We start from the raw sequence: 19,882 nt of genomic DNA, 5'->3' as shown, positions 1-19,882 counted from the left end.
ATGTGTCCTAGGTCATTCATTGCTCAGATGAGTCTAAAAGATATGTCTCTAAAAGAGAACAGATAGCTGCTATCCTCAACCACCTTTAACCAGCCCTTCTTGATTCTCCCTGAAAGTCCGAAGTGTTTGCATGACAGCAGCTGGCTCAGTTCTGGGACAGTCTGTAGCCTTTAAGGTTAACAGTAGGCAGTTCTAACCTTTGGTTGCTTACAGCTTTAGTGATCCCTTTGTGTGTGGGATGTGTTTCCCAACTGCCTGTCCCATGCTCCTGGTATAAAGACCACACAGTCAGAGAGTGGAGAGCCCTTGTGTGTGCTGCAGTTTCACCCCTGCAGCTGGGTCAGGGAGGGTTTGTGGTTTATGTGGTGGGGACTCAGCTTAGTTTGGCCTGTGTTAGGGCAGACATTGTGCAGAGGCCAAGTCAGAGGTGATCCCTTCTGGAGGAGCCCAGAGGCTCAGCAGTTCACACACTGAGAGGAGGAATGCCCTGTGGTTCCTGCTAGAAGTGATTGATGGCTGCCTAGGGACAAAGCTTGATGCCCTTGGTGTCTGTCATACTGTTCTGGAAACAATTCTCATTATTTTTTTGTGGATTGTCTTTCTCTTTTGCTTTTATCTACATACACAGGACTGTGTTTGAATCTGTTGGTGGATGGCCATGCTCTGGAGCACCATTCAAGGTGTGCCTGGCTTTGGGTCCACATCTTCCTCCAAGCAAGCTCCAGGCTCAGCTTTCATCGTGCTCCTGCCCTTCTATTCTCTTTTACCATTTGCCTTAGCAGATGCTGCTTCCCTGCCTGGCACTGGCGGTACCTCCAGTGTCTGTCTTGGACATCACCCAGTTAGGGTCATAAGTAAGCAGGAATGGATGGCGTTTTCCAGTTCAACCTTGTCTCCCTCGGTGTAATGAGGGGAGATCACCAATAGATGGCACTTAAACCTCTTCCTTGGCTGTTTTTTTTCCCCTCCAACCTCGGTATGCTCAGCCCAGTGTATGCACAGATGCAGCATGAGCGTGTTATGGCACAGTGTGTGTAAAAAAGGAGACCAAAAAGCGATTCACTGTGTAACAAAGGGGCAAGCAAATCCCCAGGTGACTTCAAAGGGTGAAAAAAGCATCTCTTTACTTTTCAGAAGGCTTGGCCAGGCCTGCTTAATGAGACTTTCTGCACCCACACACATTCCTGTTCTTGCACCTGGCAGTGTTAGCCTTGGCAGGATACTGGGCAGGATATACTGCAGAAAGCATTAGCTTGTCCTCTGAGCACAACAGAAAACACAGCTCAGAGTGAATCTGTGCATTAAATGAATCCTTACTACTGCCTGTCTCTCCATTACATTGTTTGCTCAGGATTCCCACAGAGGAATGTCTCCAAGGGAAAATAAGATGTGGCACAAGAGACATCCAGGGATGTCTTCCCCCTAGCAGCAGTGGAAAGGAACACGTGGAAGTGAATCAGTACCCTGCCTCAGCTCACAGTCCCCTGCCCTCTCCCTGTCACCTCAGTGCCATGTGTTCTTGCAGGGGAAACTTGCCACTTGCCTCCTTTCTGCTCCTGGTCTGGCCAAGAGGAACTTAAAGACTCCTTCCAGAAATGCTGGAGCAGGTATGTGGGTTTATCCTAAATGTTGTGTGCTGCATTTTTCATGCTTTTTTCATGTGACCAGAGGAAACTTGGACTAGGTTTGAAATTAGGTTTGAATACAGTAGGCAGATCAAAATTCCAGGCATGAGAAACCCACAGGAACCAAAACAAGAGCAGAGTGATCACATGACATGCTTGGGAAGAGAAACCACTAAATTTTGCATAGCTCCAGCAGTTTGATCTAGTAACAGGCTAGGTTATAGTCTGGGCACATACAGCTGGGAGGTACCACTTCTATTCTTGGCTCTTCCACAGCTTTTCTCAGTGACTTTCAAAAAGTCAAGTAATGTTCTCTGACTTGGGTTTTTCTTTGGGAATAATACTATTACTTACTTAATTATAGTAATAATACTTATTACTATTATTCTCCCCTGGAAAATGTTTTGCTATTCTCAGATAGAAGTTACACAGTAGAGTTCTGCAACCTGTATGTGGAGAAACAATGTCTCCAGACCTCTTAGGAAGCTTTCTTTCCACTATGTGATGCAACAGTGTGACTTGTCATCTACTGGGAACCCATTCAGCATATTAAGCCTCATCCTCAGAGCACAGATCACCTAAGAGAAAGGTTGCAGCTGTGGCTTGTAGCTCTGCTTTCTGTGAGGATTTCTTTTCCTCTGGGGGTCTGCTAAATTGCTTGTCACTGGCTGCAGCAGTGTGTCACCGTGCCTCATTCAGAGGAGATGCTGGATGCTGTGGATTGATGGAGAGATTGTGATCTGTCGATCAGTTGCTCCTGGCATTGCAGTTGTGGATGAAGAGAGAGGTCATGGTCACCAGTGTGAGGTGCAAGGTTAGCTGGGGAGGAACCTGAGGGTGAGTTTCTCCTGAGTCTGCTGGGACACAGAGATGCTCATGAATATAGAGTATGAGAAAATACTGGGAGAAGGTGTCTATAACTAGATTTCCAATAGAACTAGATGTACCCAAAATTGGTGCTCCTGGCTATTCCGGTCATATGAAATACAAAGCAAAAAAGAAACAGCTTCTCTGCAGGTTATTTGCTGAAATGTGCAGGTAAAGGTTGCAGGGTAAAGGTTGCAGAAGCAGGATTTGTACTATTAGTTTCTCTCAAATTGCAAGTGCCCCCAAAAAGCCTCCTCAGCACTTGTTTTTGCTGCTTGCCCTGAGAAGGCCTGGCCCTGCCGCAGTTTAGGAGGTCTAGCATAAACCCCTCACCAGGCTGTGGTCCCCACTGCTGTCCTGTAGTGTAGTGGGGTGGCGTGAGCTCAGGTAGAGCCTGTGATGTGTTACACTTGGGATAGTAGGTTCTGCTCTTCACTGTTTCTGGGAGCTTTTTCAGCTTCATCTGTTCTGAAACAACTAGGGCCTGGCATGTGCCTGTCCCAATGCTTGAACTCTGAATGGGAAAGCAATTATACACAGTAGTTTAAGCTGACTGTGGTTTATGGGTTATATCTTACAGACCATTAAAAGGACAGCCAGTGTCTCCAGAGCTGAAATAAGGAATGAATAATGGCTTGGAGAAGTTCACTTTATATATATATTAAAAAAAAAAAAAAAAAGAAAAAAAGAAACAATTATAAGAGAGTCTCAGTCGTTGGACTTTGAGATAGACACTGATTATTGATTAGGTCCTCTGGAGGATTTCTGGTTTCAGTTGGCATTTTACTCCCTCCTGTTGGATGCAGGATGCCAGACTAGTAATCTGCTCATGTGCACTATTCCCTGTTTGTTTTAATTCATGCAGTAGGAAAGGCAGAAGTACCTATAGCAATATGTGGTGGCTTAGAGTGTTGCCTCAGATGAGGCGTAGCGACCCGGTTCGTGAGTGACACAACAGCTAACTTACAGGCCTGTCGGGCTAATCACACGTGAACACCAATGTGGTGGATGGTGAAGAGCGTTTATTTCCAGTGTGCAAGGTTTTATATGACCGAGTTATGATTACATCATCACCGTGATATTATGGGTTATAGAACTTTGGAGAAAGAGGGGCCCTATCTTCCCGTACATCGCGAGATCTTCAGATAGGATTTCCCTATATAACCACATCATTAGAGTCATAAAGTTGGATTGTGATTTCAATTTGGTATGAACTGGGGGAAAAATAGGTGAAAACAAATCCATGATGTGAATGCAGAACTCACAGAACATGTATGGTTTAACAGCTGAGACAGTGTCCTACTGCAGACATCTTCTAAGAAGGCACTGTCTGTAAAGCAAAAATTTTGTTTTCTGGCTCAGACTCTGCTTGTTTTACTCCTTCATGAAAAAAACACTTTGCTAAGTGAAGCTGAACTGAGGCCCTTTCCCCCTGCAGCAAAGATGTGCTCTCTCTTTTCCACACTCAGCACTTTAGGAGTGCTCTTTCCTTATCTTGTTACAGGCCTACTGGCTGAGAACTGGGAGCCCACAGTCAACCAGCTTTTGCTCCTCTGGAATTTGTACAGAAGCACAGATCTCTGCAATGCTTCCTAGCTTGTCCCAGGAGAAAGGTTGGGACAGAAGGCTCTGCTGTCCTCAAGGGACCGGTAATGGGTAAAACGGACCCTTCACCTGGACACGGGGAGTTCATCGCTGGAACGGAGCCCTTTGTTGTTACTGCTGGCAAACATGTCGGCGGCTTCTTGTGGGTTCAGAGTGGCTGGGAGCCTATCAGTCAGTCCCTGATAATTTTCCTGACTATTTTGCCAGGGAGGTGATGGAGGACTGGCTCGGAAATGGGGCATCTTGCTTGTGTCCGAGGATAGCTGGTGCAGCAGGAGTTGGTGCAGCAGCGCCTGCGCTTCTGTGGGGAAAAGCTGTGGCGAGCTTCCCCGCTGCTGCAGACCCCACGCAAGTTCCCGGGACTTCAAGGGACTCCCGGGACTTCAAGTTCAAGGGACTCGAGACAGGACCCACGAGCCCTCCCTATGGATCTGTGCTCTGAATCGGAGAACAGGACAGACAGATCACGGCATCCCGTTTTGGGATCCCTGGATTGCGAGTCAGGATGGGGTAGCGCAGAGGCAGCTACCACTCCGCTACATCCCGAGCAGAGTCCGCCCAGGTCGGGGACTCAAGGAACGCCGGCGGCTGGGAAGGGCCGGTGACCCTTTAAGCGGAGTCCCCGCCCCGTCCCGCCCCGTCCCTCCACGTCGGGCCAACGTGCTGCGCGGCTGCCGCGCCGCTTGTTACAAGTTTCCCGTGGCGGCGGTGCCGGAGGAGCCCTGGGGTGGCGGCGGCGGCAGCAGCAGCGGCAGCGGGGCGCGATGCCCGATGCCCACCTGGGGCTGGCTGGGCGGGAACGCTGCCATGAGCGGAGCCCGGCACCTCGCCCAGGATGCTCTGCCGTCTCGCAGTGAGCACTCTGCGACGAGTGTCTCCTGTCCCCTGTAGCACGCTGCCAGCTGGTACCTCCCTCCTTTCTGAAGCGTAACTGGGGAGGGGGTGGAAGGCAGAGGAAGTTTGGTGATCAGTTTTTTCTGTAGGCTTTGGAGAGGGATTCCCTTTGCCTCCCAGCGGGAAGGGCTGTAGGACAGGGTACGGTGGCGGAGGGAAGGGGACACATCTGGGAGCCGTGCCCTGCCGCCGTGTACCTGGGGTGCTGGATGCGAGCTCCGCGCAGCTCCGCCGAACGTAGGGGCAGCGGCGCGGCAGATGCGGATGCGTGCGTGTGCATGCTTAACCCTTTCTTGATTCCTCGGATTTGTACCATGTTGAAGATCCTCACCAAAAAGCTCAGGAGCCAGAGTTTGAACGAAATTCAGTCTTTCCAGCTAAAGGTAAGAAAAGCCGACTTTGTCTCGGTTGTTTTTTATCCCCTTCAGGCAGCTACTAAGAGGGCCTTGAGAAGCTGGAAACTTGCAGTGTTTATTATGCTGGGTCATTTTCCTCTCAGCCAGTGTGCTCAGGAGGAACTGGCCTAGGCTGTATTTCTGTTACTTAAAGTCCCGTTCTGTTGCACTCAGAATTATCCTGCACAATTCAGATGATACAGAAAGGTGTATGAAGACAGGTGTATCTGTCTGTTATTTAGAATGTTTTCCTTTTGATGGGATTCATATTTAACTGTGTAGGCATTTGCCTAGATACCTTTGTACATGTGCAATCTGTAGCCTCCCAGCCTTTTCCAGGCCAGAATCACACTTATGCTAGGTACTGTACAAACATGATTTACCTGAAATGTCTTTCAGTTCATTATTTGCATTTCTCTCTTGTGTGGTCCTGAAGGCCAGAATCTGAGCTGAAGTTTGCAGGCTGGATCATTGCATTGACCCATGCCTTTCCAGATTCTTCTTACATCCTTTTTTAATATTTAAAATAAAACTGAGGACCACAGATTCAGGATAAGAACTGTCTAAGCACTTCCTGCCAAATATAAAGAGGAATTTTTGAGCCATGTAGCACGGGATAAAAATGGAGCCATGATGAAGGAGAAAAAAGATACCCAGTCCTGATTTGGCAAAATCGTTTTGAACCAAGGGATACCCCCTGAAATCAGCAGTTACTCTGGATTGGCACCAGTACTGTGGGAAGTGTGGCACATCGCCCCAAATTAAAGAAGGGATCTGGGAAAAGTAGCAGCCCTCGTTGCCTGAGTTGGGGGCTGGGGATCTGTGTATCAGACTCCAGTGGATTCTTTTGTATGTGTTACACAGAGGCTCATTGCCGTGTGGCTGCACTTCTGCGCAGTCACTCTGGACAAGCTGACTGGCAGCTTTGATGAAACATCAGTACTGTTTCTAACAAAGTTTGCTGTACATCCATTGGGGATTGTACATTCTGTGGCTCTCAGGGGAGGCAGGGTTAGATTTTATTTTTGGAAGTAAAATAAGGGCACTGCTTTAGGTTGTAGTGGATTGATTCAGTGCATAGTATCTGCAGAGGCAGTGAGGGTTTATTTTAACAATGTTTCTGGGCCTTATGGTTGCAATCTCCTTTAGCTTTATTGTTTGTCTCTTGGGGCTTCAGGTTGTGAAACTGTGAGAATCTTTGGAAGGAGCTCTCAGAGGCCTTCAGGATGCTTGGAAATGTGCAGGAAAATGTGCATTGAGTGGGCATCTGCAGCCATTTTGTTCATGTTAGTGCCAAGGTTTTGTGTTCCAGTCAGGTGGTCTGCATTTTTGCAGGTTTAGTGGAGAAAGTTAAGCTTGCACTATGCCTTGCTTGCAAGGTTAATGTGTAGCCCATCAGGGCTGTCTTTGAAGCCTGCAGTGGGGAGTGCTACAATGACTGGTACACATGTGTATGGGCAGAAAGCCAGACTTGTGACCTCTGGGTTTAAATCTGTTTTGTAGGCCTTTGGGGACCATGTGCAGCTGCCCTTGGTTGAGACTTGCAGCAGCATACTAATTGCTTAATGGAGTGTGCAGTTCTCTGTCTTAGGTGTTGGACCAATGCTCCTTTCAGGTATGGACCCTGGGTAGGTGTCACAGGGGGGGAGCAGTGTGGAAGCTTCTGGTGGCTGTGCTGTGCATGGACTCTGTGTCAAGACCACGTCCTGTACCATTTTGCTCTACTGCCCTCATGATGTGGGGCTGCCAGGAATTGACCAGACTTTGGCCTTATTGGCCTTGTCTGTGTCTATGCAGGTCTGTATGTATTCTGGCTTGTATGGTATATGCATTATTTAAAAGATCCTGTGTGCTGTCATTGAAACTTAGTGAAAAGTTAGGTGAGAGCACAGAATCAGGTCTGTAGAGGTCTGTAGCCCTGTAAGTGAAGAATGAGCATCAAGGTTGGATAGAGTAAGAGTTGGTCTACATTCACCATGCAGACCAAGTGCTTTCTGAGCTTTACTAACAGAGTGCTTAGCTGCTCTTCTCCTTCATTGCCCACTCACTTTAGCACTTTATGACCTTTTTGGGAAGTTCCCAAACTCAAGGAAAAGCAAGCTGCTGTTGTCCTTCTAGTTTACTGAAATTAGCCAAAGTCCAAAGAGACTGTCCTTGAGTGAATTGTCAACACATTTTCACAAGTGTGGAAGATTTGACCAACCTTGGATTGGCATCCAAGCTTTGAGAATCTTCTCAGAATGAAATTTATGCCCACTGTAAAGGTTTTAATTTTGTATGATGTGTTCCAAATTGGTTTAGTGTGGCTGTGATAGGTCCTCCTAGTCTTTCCCCAGGTGGAGAAGCTGAGAGGATGCCATGGCCTTCTGTAAGAGAAACCACAAAATATTCATGCTTTGGGTGTTGATATAATGGACTTCTGTTTTTACATTCTAAAGCTGGTCTTTAGGCAGTTGACAACTAGGGCCGCTCAGAGGACTTTGACTCAAGAGATGTGCTGGTATGTCTCAGAAAGTGTCCCTTTATTTCCCTTTCACCAGAAGTTACCATGGTGGGAAGGGAGGGACTGACTCTTCAGCACTTCACTGTTGGGTTAGTCTGTTCAGACGGCAGTTTCTGATAAGGGTGGCTGGGCTGTCAAGTGTGATAGTTAGGGTTCAAATTTGAATGGCTTGCTTTGGAAGACAGCTGGCCTTGCTTCACAGAATCCCAGAATGGATAAGATTGGAAGGGATCACAGTGTATCATCTGTTCCAGGCTCCCTGCTCAAGCAGGGTCATACTAGAGCACATGGTATGGGATTGTGTCCAGACAGTTCTTGACTATCTCCAGTGAGGGAGACTCCACAACCTCTCTGGGCTTGGTCACACACAAAGTAAAGGAGCTCTTCCTTTTGTTCAGGTGGAACTTCCTGTGCATCTGTTCCTGCCTGTTGCCCCTTGTCCTATTGCTCAGCACCACTGAGAGGAGCCTGGCTCCATGTTCTTGACACCCCCTCTTTAAGTATTTATATACATTGATGAGATTCCCTCTCAGTTGCCTCTTTTTGAGACTGACCAGGCCCAGTTCCCTCAGTCTTTCCTGGTAAGAGAGATGTTCCAGTCCCTTAATCATCTTTGTTACCCTCCACTGGACCCACTCAGGAGCTCCATGTCTCTCTGGTACTGAGGAGCCCAGAACACAGCACTCCAAGTGTATTTCACCAGGGCTGAATAGAGGGGCAGGATCACCTCCTTCAACCTGTTGGCAAAATGCTCTTCCTAATGCACCCCAGGATACCATTGGCCTCCTTGGCCACAGGGCACACTGCTGGCTCATGGATGGCTTGTTGTCCACCAGGAACCCCAGGTCCTTCTCCACATAGCTCCTTTCCAGCACCTGAGCCTGTGCCAGGTCCATGGGGTTATTCTTCCCCAGGTGCAGGAAGCATTTACCTCTGTTGAATCTCAGAAGGTTCATCTCTGCCCATCTCTCCAGCCTGTCCTTCTCAGGGGCTGCAGAGTCCTCTGGGGTATCAACCACTCCTCCCAGATTTGTGTTATCAGTGAACTTGCTGAGGAGGCATCTGCCCCTTCATTCAAGTCATTGACAAATGAGTTAAACAATATTGGGCCCAGTATTGAACCTTGGGGGATACACTAATGACAGGCCTTCAGCCAGACTGTGTGCCACTGATTATGAACAACAGCCAATTCTCAGTCCACCCCACTGTCCACTCATCCAGTCCGCACTTCCTGAGTTTGCCTATGAGGATGTTATGAAAGACAGTGTTGAAAGTCTTGCTGAAGTCAGCACAGACAATGTCTACACTCTCCCTTTATCCAGCCAGGTAGTTGTTTCATTGAAGAAGGTAATTTGGTTTGTCAGGCATGCAATTGGTAAATTCATGCTGACTACTCCTTGTCATCCATGTGGATAGACATGGCTTCCAGAATGAGGCGTTCTATCACATTTCTAGGTATTGAGGTGAGGAAGATTGGCTGGTAGTTCTGATTCCTAATTGTTGCCTTTTTTGAGGACTGGGATAACATTTGCTTTTTTCCATTGTCAGGCACCTCTCCTGATTGCCACAGCCTTTCAAAGATGATCATGAATGGCCTAGCTGTGGTATTTGCCAGCTTTCTCAACATCTGTGGAAGCATCTTATCAGAGCCTGTGAACTTGAGGATGTCAAGTTTCCTATGTGTCTTTCCATTGGATACTTGTGCCCCTGTAGCAGGGTCAGTATGTTCATTCCTGAGCTTTTGTAGTTGATAGCACAGCCTGTTAGCTTAAGAGCTTCAGCTCTTCAACCTTCAGCTTATGTGGCAAAATTCAAGAAAGGAGAGGGCATTGCCTAGTGCCTCAGTCTTTGGTCTACCTCTTGCTTCAATGGCCTGGTGTTATTTACTAGAGATTAGGATTTTTTTCTATTTAGGAATATTTGCTACAGATTCAGAAACCTTTTTGGCTGCTTCTGGCCAGAAGTGGATCTGACTTTACAGGTTAGGGGTCATCTTTGGTAACAACTGGCAGCTGGGTCTGTTCCAGAGCAGATGACACAGGAGAAAAAAGTGAGATCAGGGAAGTGTATTCAACTATATATTGTAGTGAAATGCTTCAAACCAGGAAAGTGAGAGGGGCCTGTAAGGCAAGGCCTAATTTTATTTTTTATGTTAGTTTTCCAGTATTACAGTCTAGTGTAGTTTTTTTTATTCTTTTCTTTCACAGTTTTAGACTTTTAGCCCTGAGAAGCACTTTCTGAACTATTAAGTCAGGCTGATCAAGGAGCTTTTAAAATGCATGTCTTGGGCTTGCATGTGGGTTTGTGATGGTGTACTGATATTGAGCCCTTAAAAGTGTTCTCTAACCAGCTTCATCGTCTTTCTGCAAATCATATGTCTTATTCATCCCCATTGTTTGGGGTAGGGGTTTCTCACACAAATGTGTTTCTTCCAAGTTTCTCTTTAAGTCTTGGGGCCTTGCTATTTATCTAGTGGCTGAAGTGTGGGTGTCTGTTTCCTGAGCTTTGCTTGCAAGCAAACTCCTTCAGGCAGGGAGCATCTGGCTAGAACAAGTCTGTACACTGCCAGTCAAACTAAGCCCTTAATTAGTGGCCCTAGGTGTTATCCGAATGAAACAGTTGGATTGTGTTGTGTTAAAAAATTAACTGGCTGGAACATGCAGCTAAAGAAAACTGAGTACTTTAAAGATGGCGATTTCATTCTAACTTTGCTGTTGACACAAACAACTTTGGAGGTGATACAACTAACTGATGTTCTAATCCACAAAAGTTGTTAAATTACTTATGTACTTTGTCTTGGGCAGAGATAATACAGACATGTTTGTCAGTTCTTTAATGTTGATCAGTGATACAAGATCATATGTGACTGTTCTGGCCACAGAGAACTGTGTTTCTCTTCTATAAAACTTTAGCCTTATACTTGCTGAAAGGGAATTGTGTGCTAGGTGCTAACAAAGCCACTAGTGTCAGTTCTCTTCATGTACCCTTGCAGTGTATATGTGTGCATACACAACACTAGGGGCCGGAAGGTCATCTGAGTTATTTTCTACAGGCATCTGTATCTGGAATCTGCTATGAGACTCTGGTCTGGCTGGCCAGCCCTGACAGGCAACTGGGAATCATATTCATCCTGCCTGTATGAAGGGGATTCAGCTGTCCGTGCAAAGTGAACGTCAAGCTTGCAGGCAGTGACTCCTGCAGTCATGTCCCTGTAGTAGCTTGTTACTCTGTAGAGCAGGGAGTGTTATTTTTTTTTCTCCTTAGACCAAAAAAAACAAGTGGAGTACCATTATTATTGATGATGCACAGTTAGTATGCTTTGAAAGATCTGCATAAGTGCTCAGGCTTACTATGAATGAGGACAGACTGATTTCTTTGGGCTGATTGTTTGCCATGTGTCACAGGTCTTCAGCTTGACACAGGGAAGATTTAGCTTTGTCTGATGCAGTGTAGGTAGGTTTTCTCTCCTTTGTAGCTTTTTCAGCAGATGCCACCAAACAGGTTCATTCCTCTAGAGCTGCAGGACTCTGTTTTACATTGAAACTTTGCTTTTCTTCCTGTTACATCAGCTGGTTACGTTAGATGCTTCTGGTTTGTAATCTCAGGAAAGACAAAAACACATCAATCCAAGTGTGTAATTACAGTTGTGACTTACGGAGTATCTATGAATATGCCTTAAGTTAGGCTTGTGATAATTTGGACTGAAAATATGTATGTTAGTGGGTTAGAAATGCTGTGATAGATACTTAGCTAAGGCAAAGAATAGAACAGGCAATCCCAGCCACTTTAAGCCTCAGGTTTTTGAGATTTCTGCTTGAGACACTGTAAAATAATAGGCTTGCGATTCTTTCTACTTGGCTTGAAGGTCTGAATCTTTAAGGGTTGTCATCTTTTCTGTGCAGACATTTAGCACTGATAATCTCCTGTAATGACTTAATTCCTAAGAGTGGTACTTCAGAAAATTTACAGATACTGCAAATACAGCATCATGGGGCATTCATTGGCATTGGGTTAGTTTGTTAAGACATTGTCTCAGCTGGCCTTTATGACTGATAGGAAATGATGGACTAGCTTATAAAAAAGTCCACCTCCCAAAGGCACAAAGAAATCTCCTTACTTTTCCTTGTATTTCCCAATTATTGGTTTTTATCTGAATGAAAAACTGAATTCTGAAAAGTCAGTATTAAAAAAATCAATATTATGAAGCTATGTATTTAACTTTGGGATTTCAGTGATAACTGATTATTTTTCTTTGCTGGATAGTGCCGTTCTATATTTCCTGCTGTCCTGCATTCTCCTACAAGTTGAAAATTTGTTGCACTATTTGGGATGCTAAATGTCTTTTTGGGCATGAAAAGAGCTCATAGTTGAGGTGATAATAGAAAGCAGAACGAGGTTATTATTTATTTTAATTATATGGCTTTCACAAAAAAGTGGGTTCACCGCTTTTTATAGTAAAAAGCAAAGCTTGCATCTGTTAAGGAGAGTTCTGTGGAGTGGTGGGTGGGCAGGGCACCACTCTGCTGTAATGTGTCAGCCTGGCCAGCTTCCCTGGCTGTTCCTGGAGCATGCCCGGGGTCACAGCAGTGTTGGGATTCCTCAGAACGGGAGCCAAGGGCTCTATTCCCTTTTCAGTGGGAAGTAACACTCCCACACACATTGTAGGCAGTGCCAACCCCTCCCACCCCCGTGCCTTTATCTGTAGCTCCTGTTCTCCTATTGAGTGGGATTCAGGTTGCCGGGTGATCCAGCACTTCCTAGCAACCGACATCACAGGGATGTGTGTGTGCTTGGCCGTGCTCTGCCGCAGGAGCTGCTGTACGTGGCCGTGGGCAGTGCCTGTTTGTTCTCCTGCCACCGGTGACCAGCAGTCAGCCAGCCAAGGTGTTTGTGAAAAGGCATCAGAACCATTCACAAGTACTCAGTGTGAACACCCAGGCAAGGATTTAGAGAAAAGCTAGTTAGTTGTGATCCTTGTGTGCTCAGGAAGCATTACCTGTGCTGTTAACTCTGCTGTGACCCAGGCCTGAAAGTCGATGTAAAGAATGTATGGCCCAGTGTGGCCTATGCAGAGCTGTCTCCATGCCAGTGTGGGCACAGGGCTACCCAAACTGTGGGGATGCAGCAAGCAGGTGAAGCACAGTTCAAAGAAAGTTTCTTCTGGATCAGCATGGTTACTCCTTGGGGGTGGACAGCTCAGGGTGTCTCTAGGCATTTCTTCCTTCTCTTGCTGTGTTCTTGCTCTTTGTGCCTTTATAATCTCCTCTCTGCCATAAGCTGGTCTATTTGCACAAAGACCTGGTGTCCATATGTACCTCAGTCTATATGTTACACTGAATTGATCAGTTCTTGTAGGACAGGCATCTTTAGGCTGGGGCCTCTCAGGAGCTGGCTGATCAGGGAGAGCAGATATTACGTGATAAGTATTTTTTTTTTGTGGGAGGTTTTTTTTTTTTTTAAAATCTCATTTGTAGTCACTGTAGCACACCAAGTGCTCAGCTAGCTGAACTTCTGCTGTTGTCCTACTGAGAAGCTCTAGCAGAATGGGAATGCCCCAACAGAGTACCCTTGTGAAGAACTCACATGATTAGTTATCTGGTCCATCATGGATGGCTTCATGGAGGGTGAAATACCACGGTTGCTTATGGAAACTTCCCGTTGGATTTGCATGTAACAAAGTATTTTGCTTGGTAAATTTGTACCAAAGCTGTCACATGACTGCATGTGCAGTAATCCAAATCCGTGTTCTTTCTAGTTATTCTGTGTTAGCACAGCAGAATGTCATCTAAGGGTGGCAGGGGCTAAAAGCCAAAAGAAGATTCTGTGCTTTACAAAGCAGCTGGTGTGGACCATCCCCTTGTTTCTTTATTTCTAGCCCTCTCAGCCCCTGTCACTCTTCTCCAGACAGCTCATCATCCAGGCTCATCCTGCTGCAGAGAACTTCAGGTTGCCAAGACCTGAGCTGTGGTGCTGGGAACAGATTGATGTCTGTGCTCCATTGGCATGCACCCTTCAGATGAGTGTTGTGAGTGAGGAGAGGCAGTGAAACCTGCGTTGGTATCCCTAAGGCATGGTAGCCTGGTGGGTTGTGGGTTGCCTTCATCAAAGAGCATGACTGGGTTGGTTGGTCTTTCTACCCAGCAAACATACCTGAGAAAAGGCCTCTCCAGCTTTGCCTGGATTCGTGTCTAGGTTTTAGAAGACAGGTGTCTGCTAGGGAGGGCAGGAGCCTCCCTTGGAATGAAAATGTAGACCCCCTCCCTCTGAATTATTATAATTTTGAAATCAAGGGCTCTCAGGCAGAGATCTGGGGATAGGAATGGTGGTTCTTTACTAGTATGTATAACAAGGCAAAAAAACAACAATAACTACAGAGTCAACAACAGAACAGAACCAGGGACCCTGTGACAGCCTTCTTGGCTGAGACAGGAAAGGATGGAGGAGAGGCTTTGCTTCACAAACCCCCTTGGGCAGAAAGCTCCTGCAGGGCTCTGAGGAACACTCAGCTGGAATGGCAGGGATGAGCTGAGATCCTGGGCTGATGGATGAGGTGTATCAGCAGCTCCATAGCAGTGGCTGGCACTGGCATGTCCTGGCAGGGCAGGAGATGTGAGCCCCACCAACGAAGAAGGAGAAGAAGAAGCAGCAGCTCTGTCTGGGTGATGGCAAATTCCCTTCTCCCCACAGCAACAGTTCCCAGCAAAAGTGTCCTCTGAAGCTGAAGAAACCAGCAAAACTGTCCCTACCCTCCCTTTTTCCTGTCCCCCCTTCCCCCCTGGGCCCAGCCGATCTCTTTGTGTTTCTCAGGTACCCACCAAGTACCAGCAATCGGGTTTTCCTTGAAACTAATGGATAAAAATTCCACAGGTGAGCCAGAACTAAAGGAAGGATGCCTAACCCACAACAACTCACTTTCTCATTCTAGTTCCAGCATCAGGCTATATGAGTTCAGGGCTTGAAACACTTTCTAAGGAGGAAAAGGAAACCAATGCCTGAGTTTAGGTCTCCAGAAAAGGCTTTTATTAATCATGTCTCCCATTTCATGGATAGGTTCAGCTGAGGTTTGTTGCCTAACTTCAGGGTAGATGGTCTTTATCTAAATCTAGATTTACGAAAGGATGGGAGATGTCCAAATACCTCAATATTCATAAATGTCCACAATGAGAATAGGTGGGCCTTGGTTTCTGATATATCTAGGGACCAAATTATTGCTTGGTAGCTGATTAACTGATTTGTCTGGGCTACAAACCTGGTTTTGAGCCAGGATTTCAAGGAGATCACACAATTTGAGCTGCTGACAGCACAAAGATCCTATCCCTTCACATCTATTTTATTCAGCAATCTGTCTCATTTTACTCCTTCCTAATGGGGTCACATTGTTTTCATGATGCGTGCTGGTTTTTATTTGACTGATGTCCTTACTTCTTGGCATGACACAATCTGCCAAGCTCTATATGGGCATAAGATGAGAATAAAATTTCCTCTGGTTGAATGGGTAATTTCCCATCTTAAGGAAAAGTGCCAGACAGGCAGCTAGGTTCTCCAGTTTGCTGAGAGTGTGTCTGGATGTAAGCTGGAAAAATATAAAATAATCCTTTCATACCCTGTCACCCAGTTATTACACACAAAGCCAAGTGGCTGTTCCAGACAGTTGTCTGCAGCCAGACTATTCTTCTGTGTGCATCTTGGTTTTTTTTTTTTAATAATTTTTCTCTTTATTGCTATGAGTTGGTTATTTCAAGGGAATAAAGTTCTATGGCCAAAAGCTAATTAAGAGGAAAGAACAGAGGTATGTGGTGTGAAGAACATAAACTGAAATAATTTAGAGGCTTAAAAAATCATCCATGTATAGATTTTTGTTTTCCAGAGAACCCTTTTTGTTCTGCCTTGGACAGAGCCAATCACTTTTGGGAAACCCCTCAATGGTGTTTTGCAGAGGGCTGCAGTGCAATGCAGGTTTTCCCATCTTGCCCCTGAATTGATATGTGGGGATGCTAATTTAGTATTTGGTGCTTGGGCACTGTCTCAGTAGTACTCTGTGGTGGGGTGAGTTGGACTGAAAGAACACTGTCACACTTTGCTCTGTGCATCCCCCTTAAGTTGTGACATTACAAGTAAAGGCATGGTGCTCTGTGTCCTACTTCCATGAATGAGATTTAGGAGCATCTGTTCCATGTTAGACCTACAATTTCCTCCAGTATCCTGTCCTCCTGCATTAGTAACCCAATAAGTTTCTTCTATCTAAACCTGTTCATTTTATATCATCAAGTCTGTGTAGGGTGTTTACATCCAGAACATTCTGTGACAAAGTATTTCACATTTTAACTGTACACTGCCAAATGACCACCTGTTATTTGTTTAGGACCTACCTCATACTGATTTAATTTTGTGCCTTCTGTGTTGTATAATGGAGAAGAGAGCAAATATTCTAATTCTTCCTTGTGCACTTATTTCCAGGCCATCCCTTCATGTGTGGGATGATCTGACAACACATTTGTCAGATTTTCCCAACTAGGAACCACTTGGAATCACAAAACATTTACCAGGAAATGATCTAGTGCAGGGAGGGGCATTGCAAGTTATGAAATGTTTCTAACTCTTACTTCGAAGGTGCCTGACCAGATGGATCAAAGGCCTGGTCTGAAAGGATTATTCTACTGGTTTGCTCTCTGATAAAACACAAGAAGTTTGGTGTAAATCCACAGAGGTGAAACAGCTCTTATCTGCTTGCACTCAGAGGGGTTAATATGAGATTTTGAGGGGAGGAGAAGCCTGAAATATCTCCTGTGCTCCAAATGTATTTTCCAGCCTGACTAAGACATTGCTCCTTGTATATGCAAATGTGGCTAATGTAGTTCTTTATGGCTGAGTAGAGGTGAGTGTTGAGTGAGGTCTCCCAACACAACAGCTTCTCCTTATCTAAGGAAGCGTCTCAGGGCAAAGGCAATTGCCCTCTGAGTCTTTTGAGTAGGGAATGGAAAAACTGGAACCAGATGTGTTGCTTATGGCAGCTGCTGTCAGCTGTGCTTCCCTGGTTGAGGGGACTCGTGGAATGCTGATGAGTTGCTGTAAACTGCCCTCGAAGCTAGCCTGTGCAAAGAAACCTTTTCCCATCACAGCAATATAGGAACTGAGCTAGGCCAGTGGGGGTGGGGTATGAGTCGGGAGGGGTGTATTTAAATCCCAGTGGACAAGGCAGGAATGGTTGGCAGTGGTATGAGCAGCCAGCTCTCATCCTCCCTCCCTGACTGGTAAGATCAGCTATTAGAGGTGCCTTTCCAGTTATAGGTGTCCCTTGTACTGTCTTCCTCTTATGTCCGTGAGGGTTTTCAGGCTCTGATAAATAGTGTTGTTCTTAATCTGTTTGGAGCTGAGGTTTAGCAGCAAATGGGCTGTAAATTACAGATGGAGCTAAGTCACTGTATTTGAGTGCATAAAGAAAATCTTTAATCCTTCAGGATCCTTTTTGTCTTTCTGGATTACTATGCTTTGTGGTGTCAAGACTACTGAATAACACTGCTCCTACCGGGAGTGAGCCCGGCGATTGCCAGGGCTACAAGCTGAGAGTTGTCACCTTTTACCTCCTTTGCAAAAGGATCTCTTTGCATCACAACTGTGTTGCTGCTTCTTTCTAATATCTGCTTTCCAACACTTTGCCACCTTTTTCTTTAATAGTTCTCATCTGAACTATGCTGTCTCCCCTCATACGATGAGAAAGCTAACAGAGGAACCCCAGCCTCCATAAGAATCCTTGAAGCTTGGGTATTAGCCACAGCTCTCTTTACTGCAGCAACAAAGCTGTGAGTAGACCAACAGAGCTGAGTTACCCAGTTGAGAAACTCTTGTGTGGTTCTATCACATGCAGGTGACTGCCACCCAAGGCCAGGCTGTGCTCGGTATCTGTATGGAGCAGAACCTGAGTGTAGGAGCTTTGTGGGACACTTACTGGGAAGTGGCACACCTGTGAGCTTTACATGCAGGCAGAGGTGGAGTTGAAGGAGTGTATGGTTTCTGTGGCTTGTAGTAAGAGTTATAAAGCTTAACTAGCCTGTTAAGATAACAACATAAGGTTAGTTTGAGAATTTTTAAAGAATTCTTGCTACCAGAAAGAGTGATACATATGAAAGCATGGAGCAGCACCATTCCCCTGGCTCCCATGCTGCAGAAGCAGTCTTACTTTGGAACACAGTGGACTGGGAAGTCAAGAAGGAAACTGAAGGATTAAAGATTCTATTTCCTTGGTAACACCTTTGTTACCAGACCCCATCCACGTGCTGAGTGAGGGCTGTAGTGACTTTGTTTTATCTGTATTTTTAACAAGTGAAATTTATAACATTGAAACCATAGCTCCAAACATGACTGCAGCTATGTTTAACCAGACATATTTTTGTTCTCATAGTGGCTTTGAGGATAAATAAACTTAATGGGGTTCTTTCAGATTTGGAGTATTTTGGGTGGTAAGGAACAGAGCCTGAGTGCATTTTTATTGTCTAGGAGGCCTTTTAAAGACTAATTTTTTAATTGATAGCATTCCTTCTGCGTCTTTTGTTGTCACAGAAGTGTGATGACTGATTGGAAGCGTGCGTGCCTCTATATGGGTGCCTATACCATTGGTAGAACTGAGTCTGTTCTAATCTGTTTGCAAGTACTTATTTCTATTTTCATTGGAATTCAAAAGCATGATCTTGGTTTTACTCTTATAACAATATTTACGCAGAGTTTCTGAGAACAGACCTAGGGTGGATAGGAGTCTCAAGTGTAGGAATCAGCTGTATTCACTTCCCTGGGACTGAGGAACATGGTTTCTGGTGCCTGTGGAGTCCAAGTGTTGAAGCACCATAGGCTCACTGGTGGTGTATACATACTTTTCTGGATTAATGGTGAAGCACTGGGACTTACTTGGTTTCTTGGAGTTTTTTGTTTGGTTTTTATTTTGTAAACCCCCATGTGTTTTATCCTTTGTCTCCTGCAAAATCATCTCAGCTTAGCCCTTGGAAGAGCAAGGGAAGATTTTCAAAAAGAGGTTTGCACACTCTGACTGCTGCAAAGAGAACTGATGTGGGGCAGATGAGAGAGTGCAGAGAATCAGCTGTGTTGGCCTGAACCATGTTTTGACCAGTCAAAACAACAACCCTTTTCCTGGGCTGAAGCCAGCCCCACTGTACTTGTCTGCATAGACTACACTGGTTTACTCCACTTCCAGATGAGGATCCCCAGGACTAGGGTAGTGTATCTCTGCTTTAGTTCTAGTCAGATTTGTCCATAGGTGTAAATTCTTTCTAGAAGCTGTAGAAAGTATGGTCAAAACACACGTATGTATTTGTGAAACTGCAGGTGGATGAGGAAGAGGATTTAAAATGAAGACGTAAGAGGACCAAGCATGTGCCTTCTCTCACCCATGCACCACTCATATCCTCACTGTTCTGTGTAAGCCTTGTGCCTTCCTTTCAAGATCTCGGTAACCCAACTTAAGTCCATGCTTCTGGAAATGCAGCTCAGTCATTGCTCCTCAGAACAGAATCTTGATTTCCATGTTCTTTGGTTAATGACTGCAAGTACTTGCATCCTGAGAATTGCCAGTCACCATGTTTGGCAGTGTATGAGAATGAGAAGCACTGAACAAAAATAGTAACTGTACTGTTAAAACATTGCAGATTTGGCTACCTGTAGTGACTCTCTGCTTCCCTCACATTTATGAAACCACTGATAATTAATACATTCTAGGCCCATGCAGAAGGTGGCATTCCTACAACAGGAATTTTGGTGTCCTTGGCGTGTGTAGGGCTTAGAAAACAAGGGCTTCAGGGTGTGCTGTGTCCCACTGGCCCATCCCTGCTTTCATTTACTCTGACAGCTGCTCTGTCAAGCAGGACCATGTTCAATGATTATAAGCCCTGGGATTGAGCTGTAGCCATTTGCAAGGAAATGGGGAATAGAGTTTGAAGGCCAGATCTACCAGGAAATTAAAAAGGAACATAGTAGCATGGAAAAAA

The 19,882-nt window shown here is 45.5% G+C and overlaps 1 protein-coding gene across 4 annotated transcripts in view; it reads left to right on the top strand.

Annotated features, from left to right (window-relative positions):
- The first annotated feature begins 4,771 nt into the window (after positions 1-4,771).
- LOC107201248 overlaps positions 4,772-19,882 on the top strand; it is a 71,789-nt gene continuing 56,678 nt past the window's right edge. Inside the window, exons 1-4 of one of the 4 annotated variants that reach the window (XM_019006166.2) lie at positions 4,773-5,002; positions 5,315-5,374; positions 6,890-7,001; positions 9,438-9,606. In XM_019006166.2, the coding sequence (XP_018861711.1) occupies positions 9,568-9,606 (39 nt within the window). In that variant the 5' untranslated portion in view covers positions 4,773-5,002; positions 5,315-5,374; positions 6,890-7,001; positions 9,438-9,567. Of the gene's footprint in view, positions 5,375-6,889; positions 7,002-9,437; positions 9,607-19,882 lie in introns of all 4 variants that reach the window. The other 3 variants (XM_033512556.1, XM_019006165.2, XM_019006159.2) reach the window with 3 other exon arrangements.

The sequence above is a fragment of the Parus major genome, chromosome 3 (genome assembly GCF_001522545.3).
Source record: "Parus major isolate Abel chromosome 3, Parus_major1.1, whole genome shotgun sequence".
NCBI classification, from domain to species: Eukaryota; Metazoa; Chordata; class Aves; order Passeriformes; family Paridae; genus Parus; species Parus major.
Note: the sequence above shows the minus strand (reverse complement) of the source record. Positions and strands in the feature narration are given on the sequence as shown.